The sequence below is a fragment of the Helicoverpa zea genome, chromosome 10 (genome assembly GCF_022581195.2).
Source record: "Helicoverpa zea isolate HzStark_Cry1AcR chromosome 10, ilHelZeax1.1, whole genome shotgun sequence".
Lineage (NCBI taxonomy): Eukaryota > Metazoa > Arthropoda > Insecta > Lepidoptera > Noctuidae > Helicoverpa > Helicoverpa zea.
The window spans coordinates 5,965,612-5,971,206 of record NC_061461.1 but is presented as its reverse complement, the minus strand read 5'-3'; the positions used below and the strand labels follow the sequence as shown (position 1 = coordinate 5,971,206).

The 5,595-nt window shown below is 42.2% G+C and overlaps 1 protein-coding gene across 1 annotated transcript; it reads right to left on the bottom strand.

The window, feature by feature from the left end:
* Positions 1-1,699: 1,699 nt before the first annotated feature.
* Positions 1,700-5,102, bottom strand: LOC124634134. Its single transcript, XM_047169558.1, has 4 exons — positions 4,854-5,102; positions 4,306-4,775; positions 3,088-3,855; positions 1,700-2,355 (listed from the first exon to the last, which is right to left on the bottom strand). The coding sequence occupies exons 1-4, from the start codon at positions 5,100-5,102 to the stop codon at positions 1,953-1,955; spliced, it is 1,890 nt and encodes a 629-aa protein (XP_047025514.1). The 3' UTR covers positions 1,700-1,952.
* Positions 5,103-5,595: the final 493 nt, after the last annotated feature.

Sequence of the window (5,595 nt, the reverse complement as noted above, 5' to 3'; positions counted from 1 at the left end):
GCACAAAAACCAATGGTATCCTATTCGAGCAGTCAAAAGAGTTGACCTGCCAACGTCAGCTTCTGCGCTAAGCAAGTGTTCTTAATAGTACCATCAGAATTACATTCATCGTTGAATGAGGTGAATAAATTTTCAGAAACCACAATAACAGTAGGAGCCAAAGCGTATTATCGCTTCATAGAGCTCTGATTGGCCCCAGGTGACCAAGTCAGGTCTGATTTGATGAACGAACGTTCATCAGATCTTTGAAAGTGTTTCGGTGGATACTTACTGTCGTCCTGTTTACGTGTGACACAAAATATGGTATATAAACGTCCTCAGCAAGAGCGAAATTCTCCCGGTGTGCGGTAGTGACGCACAGTATACAACACTTATGTTTCTTTTGATTTGCTGGCTCCACCAAGAAATGACAATTGCGAGCGTACATTCTGAAAATCTTGGCAAAACTGCAGGTTTCAAGTACGAATACATGAAGTGGACTCTCACAGATACGTACATTTTGCCTATTCGTGAACTAATGCAAACATTTCGGTGGAGTCCCGGCTTAGGCCACCACATTAGGCGTGCGCGATCCTCGGGCGTGTGAGTAGCGCGGGCGCCGCGCGTGCGTCGCGAGCGCGTTGCGTGAGCGTCGCGTTTTGCTGCCCTGCGGCATTTGCAGCGCGCTCGCGGCGCGCACGCACCGCTCTCCTTGACGTTTAACTGCTAAGGCGTTTAGCGGGCGGCGGGGATAGCGGGCGAAGGGGTAAGAACGCAACTCAAGCGCCGCGTGCTCGCCGCGAGCGCGTCGCTTGCACTCTTCACACATGCCGCAGGGCAGCAAAACGCGACGTTCACGCAGCGCGCTCGCGACGCCCGCGCTACTCACACGCCCGAGGATCGCGCACGCCTAATGTGGGGTCAGCCTTACCATAGTGAGTAAGTGAAACTATCCTACCATATCGTCGTCGTTACCATATGTCGTTAAACATGCCTCAAGAGTGCAATCAGTAAATCTGTTCAATAAATTGCCTGTAGAATTTAAAAACTCTATGAATCCAAACGAATTCAAGAGAAAATTAAAGTCATTGTTATTGAAAAAATGTTATTACAGCATAGACGAGTTTCTTAAAGACAATAAAAAATAAATCAAAGTTATATGTAATTTGTTGACTGACATACCTACATTTGATAATTATTTCTTTGACATATATTACTTTTGCTTGAATTTATACATTTTATTACACTGACATTATACCTCTTATGTTAAGTAGAACCTATGTGGAATGTTGTATTGTTGTAAAATTTTTGTATTCTTTATTCTTTCCTGGCTGTATAATGATTTTTTAATGTTTTTCTTTGTTATGTACCTTTATTGTCAAAACCAACTGTTCGACACAAATGTAAATTTGTTGAAGAATAAATAAATAAATAAATATGCGCCTGCTGATGATGATGACTCATTTTATCATCCATCCAGCTATTCCCCAACTATGTTGGTGTTGGCTTCCAGTCACCGAATCTGTTTGAGGACCAATATTTTGCTTGGAGCGACTACCTATCTACCTATCTTCAATCCAGTCAACTACACAAGACTGACAGACTTTCTGGCTTCTGGTTAGTCGTAGCAGCTGCAGAAAATGTACAAATGACAGCTTTGTCAGACTCAAAGCATATAGACATAGATTATAGCTGTTTCCTGTGAAAATTACTTACGCACTGTTTGATACGCATATATTCGTTTATTATAATCGTTTATTATAATATAATCGTATACAATTTATTGAGACAAATAAAAAGCGAAAAGAAAATTTTTCTTCAATGACAAAAAATGTGACAGCCAAAGTCCAGCGGCGCGCGCAGCACGTCGCAGGTTGACATGGCGTCGTTTACATGGCGCTAACATGGCCCCGGCCTTGGAAACAGCCGGTTCCAACATTTTCAGCATTCCGAATTAGCAGACACATCGTCTGCTATGGTGATACTGGCAGGGGGCATATTTTCGAGAATGCCCTACGTGTGATGCCCGATGACGTCAGTAGGTCGGCCACCCTTGAGATCCCATCGGTTCCAGGATACATTCGTATGATTCTCCCTAACTTCCATTTTAGTGGCGGCAGGTTGTCGTCTTTTATCAAAGCCAGTTGATTGATCGCAAGAGAATCTTGACGAGTTTTCCACTTAGTGCGCGTCTGCAACTCCGCCACATATTCCTTCGCCCATCGTTTCCAGAATATTTGCCTCATCTGCTCAATAACGTCGTAGCGCATTAACCGATGAATCGATATTTCAGTCAGATCTCTGCAGGCTGGAGCAGTCAATGGCCGGCCGATAAGGAAATGGGCTGGTGTGAGGGGTTGGAGGTCGTTAGGATCAGTGGACAGGGCGGTTAAGGGTCGGGAATTGAGGATGGCTTCAATTTGTGCCAATACCGTACTGAGTTCCTCGTAAGTGAGATTAGGTGAACCGATTACGCGTAGCAGGTGGTGCTTACACGATTTCACCCCTGCCTCCCACAAACCGCCAAAGTGAGGAGCATACGGAGGAATGAAACTAAATTTAATGTTGTTATTTGAAGTAAAATCATCAATATCGCTACTGTTACTTTCAATGAATGAAACAAATTCTCGTTCAGCACCTACAAAATTTGTTGCGTTATCCGACATAATTTCAGCTGGCTTACCCCTACGGGATATAAAACGTTTCAAAGCAAGTATATAATCTTTCGTTGATAGACTTGTAACTAGTTCAAGATGAATGGAACGGGTACATAAACAAACAAACAAGCATATGTAACTTTTAATGAGACTTGCACCCCTCCCTCTTCGATTCAATATCATCACTGGACCCGCATAGTCTACCCCACAACGCATAAAGGGGAACCCAGCTTCCAGGCGTTCAGCGGGTAAATTACCCATGAGAAGCTGTACAATTTTTCCCTTAAGTCGCGTGCAAGTGACACAATCGTGGACAGTTTTCCTAGCTAGGTTTCTCCCACCAAGTGGCCACCAAGTCTCACGCACAGAAGCCAAGAGTTGCTGAGGCCCACAATGCAATAACTGTTTATGTTCATGCGCAAATATCAACATAGTCAGTCTGTGTTTACTACACAACAGAATAGGATGTTTCTTGTTGTTATTAAAAGAATTACAGTTACTCAACCTTCCGCCAACGCGTATTAATTTAAATTCATCAAGAAAAGGATTTAAACCTAGTATTCTTTTAGATTTTACAACCGATTTCTTATCTAAATCGCTATATTCGCTATTAAACGATTGCAGTTGTGCAAGCCGTGCTAACATAATAGTTGCAGCGTCCAACTCAATAACAGATAAGGAACCGGTTTTTCGGTCTTGTTTACTAACACGTGTGTTACCGATGAACCTAAGTACATAGGCTGACATTCGACGCAGCCGATTGAATGAAGAAAATCTATTAAAATCTACTAAGCAATCACTATTCTGATTACTACACACCATACTCGCATGTTGAACCTTCAATTCAGGCAATTTTTCATTATCTATGACAACATTATTTGACCATTCAATGTCATGGCTCTGTAAAAAGGCTGGCCCGTGCCACCACAGGTCATTGTCTTGGAGTTCGTTTAAGTGGAGGCCCCTCGACACAATATCTGCAGGATTATCTGTGCCTTTAATATGCAACCAAATCGCGTCTCCCGTAAGATCGTTTATTTGAGACACTCGATTTTGGACAAACGTTTTTAAATTATGAGGAGGCATTCTAATCCAGCCCATGACTATGGTGGAATCTGTCCAAAAGTAAACTTTTGTAAACGTAAGCCTTAACGAACTTAAAATTTTACGATATAGCCGCGCGCCGAGCAAAGCACCACAAAGTTCAAGCCGCGGAATAGTACACACTGTTTTTACGAGCCACTTTGCTCTTTGCACATAATAATTTGACTGATACCGATGATTGATCCGAGTACGTGCGTATGTACGCACAAGCCCCATACGCATTTTGTGACGCATCAGTGAAAATATGTAATTCGCAATTAAGTACATGTTCACTCATGACGTAACGAGGGACCTGGATGTTCTGTAAAGACGACAGGTTTTGAATAAATCGGTTCCACAAACATTCAATATCGGTTGGGACCGCATCATCCCAATCGATTTTACAAAGCCATAACTTCTGTAGCAATACTTTTGCTATAATAATTGTCGGCGCTAAAAGACCTAACGGATCATAGATTTGTGATATCACAGACATCATTGTTCGTTTAGTGACCTTTGACGTATTTTCTACGTTGGTGGTAAAATAAAGCATATCTTTATCTACTTGCCATCCTAAGAAAATATGTCGTTTAGGAGAGGAGGGCCTATCATCTGTATGTCATTTAACGACTTATTCGATGTGGTTGCGGCACTAGCATCAAACACTACACGAAGTTTTGTTGTACTGCTGTGCTCGCGGAATACCCCATGATGTAGTAGGAAATAATGCGGCCATGCGTATTCGTTTATTTTAGACATATGCCCTAGGTCATTATATTCCCGTAAAAAGTCACTGTATAACCTTTTATACGAAGGGGATTTATCTAATTTCCGCTCTAATGACAAGAAGCGTGATTTTGCCCTCTCGTATGAGTCACCGAGAACATCAGCTGATTCCTTCAATGGTACTCGAACTGAGAACCTGCCACTATTATCTCGTGTAGTGGTTTTAATAAAATATTCCTCACACTGACGTTCTTCTTCGGTTAATACCGAACCCGAATTTACAACTTCTTCTAGCTCCCAAAATTTACGTAAGTGTGTATCAACATTCGACTGTTGTGTGAAATAACAATGAACCTTATTAGCGCGTAAATTGGTTGTAAATATAGGACCTGAAATTAGCCAACCCACCTTCGAGTTTTGTAGGTATGGACCGTTTGATAATCGAATTCTATCCGCTTCCAATAAATCCCCATAAACATCAGCACCAATCAGCAAATCGATTTCTGATGGAATGTTGAACGTGGGGTCCGCGAGACATACGTTGTCTGGGATGAGGAGTGTGTCGTAATAAATATGAGATGCCGGCAAACTCGTTGTAATGCTCGGCAAAACATAACATTGCAATTGAATGTTAAAGTTACTCGTTTTTGATCGCATGGTAATATCGCATAATTTATTACAGTGGCAGTGTGAAACCGACTTTCCCACACCTGCAATTTGTATAGTGGACTGTATTAATGATACGTTTAAACGTTGGCAGAGCCTTTCCGAAATGAAAGAATTCTGACTACCACCGTCTATTAGTGCGCGAGCCGTATAGTATTTATTGTCACTACCAAGAACCTCAACTATCGCGGTCGACAATAACACTTGTGGTACTGAGACACAAGACGCATTTTCGATTGGCGAGGCACTGGTGTTGTCTACAAAATTCAAAGCACATGAGACGACAGAAACCGGCTCCCTATCAACACTCGCCGTTGAAGCTGCCGGTACCGATGCAATAACATGGCTTTTATCCTTGTGCAATAAAGTATTGTGTTTGTCCTTGCATTGCTTGCATGGCCCAAACAAACACTCTGATATCGTGTGACCTGTACGTAAACAATTACGACACAAGTCCCTCGTATTATCAACGAATTTAATTCTG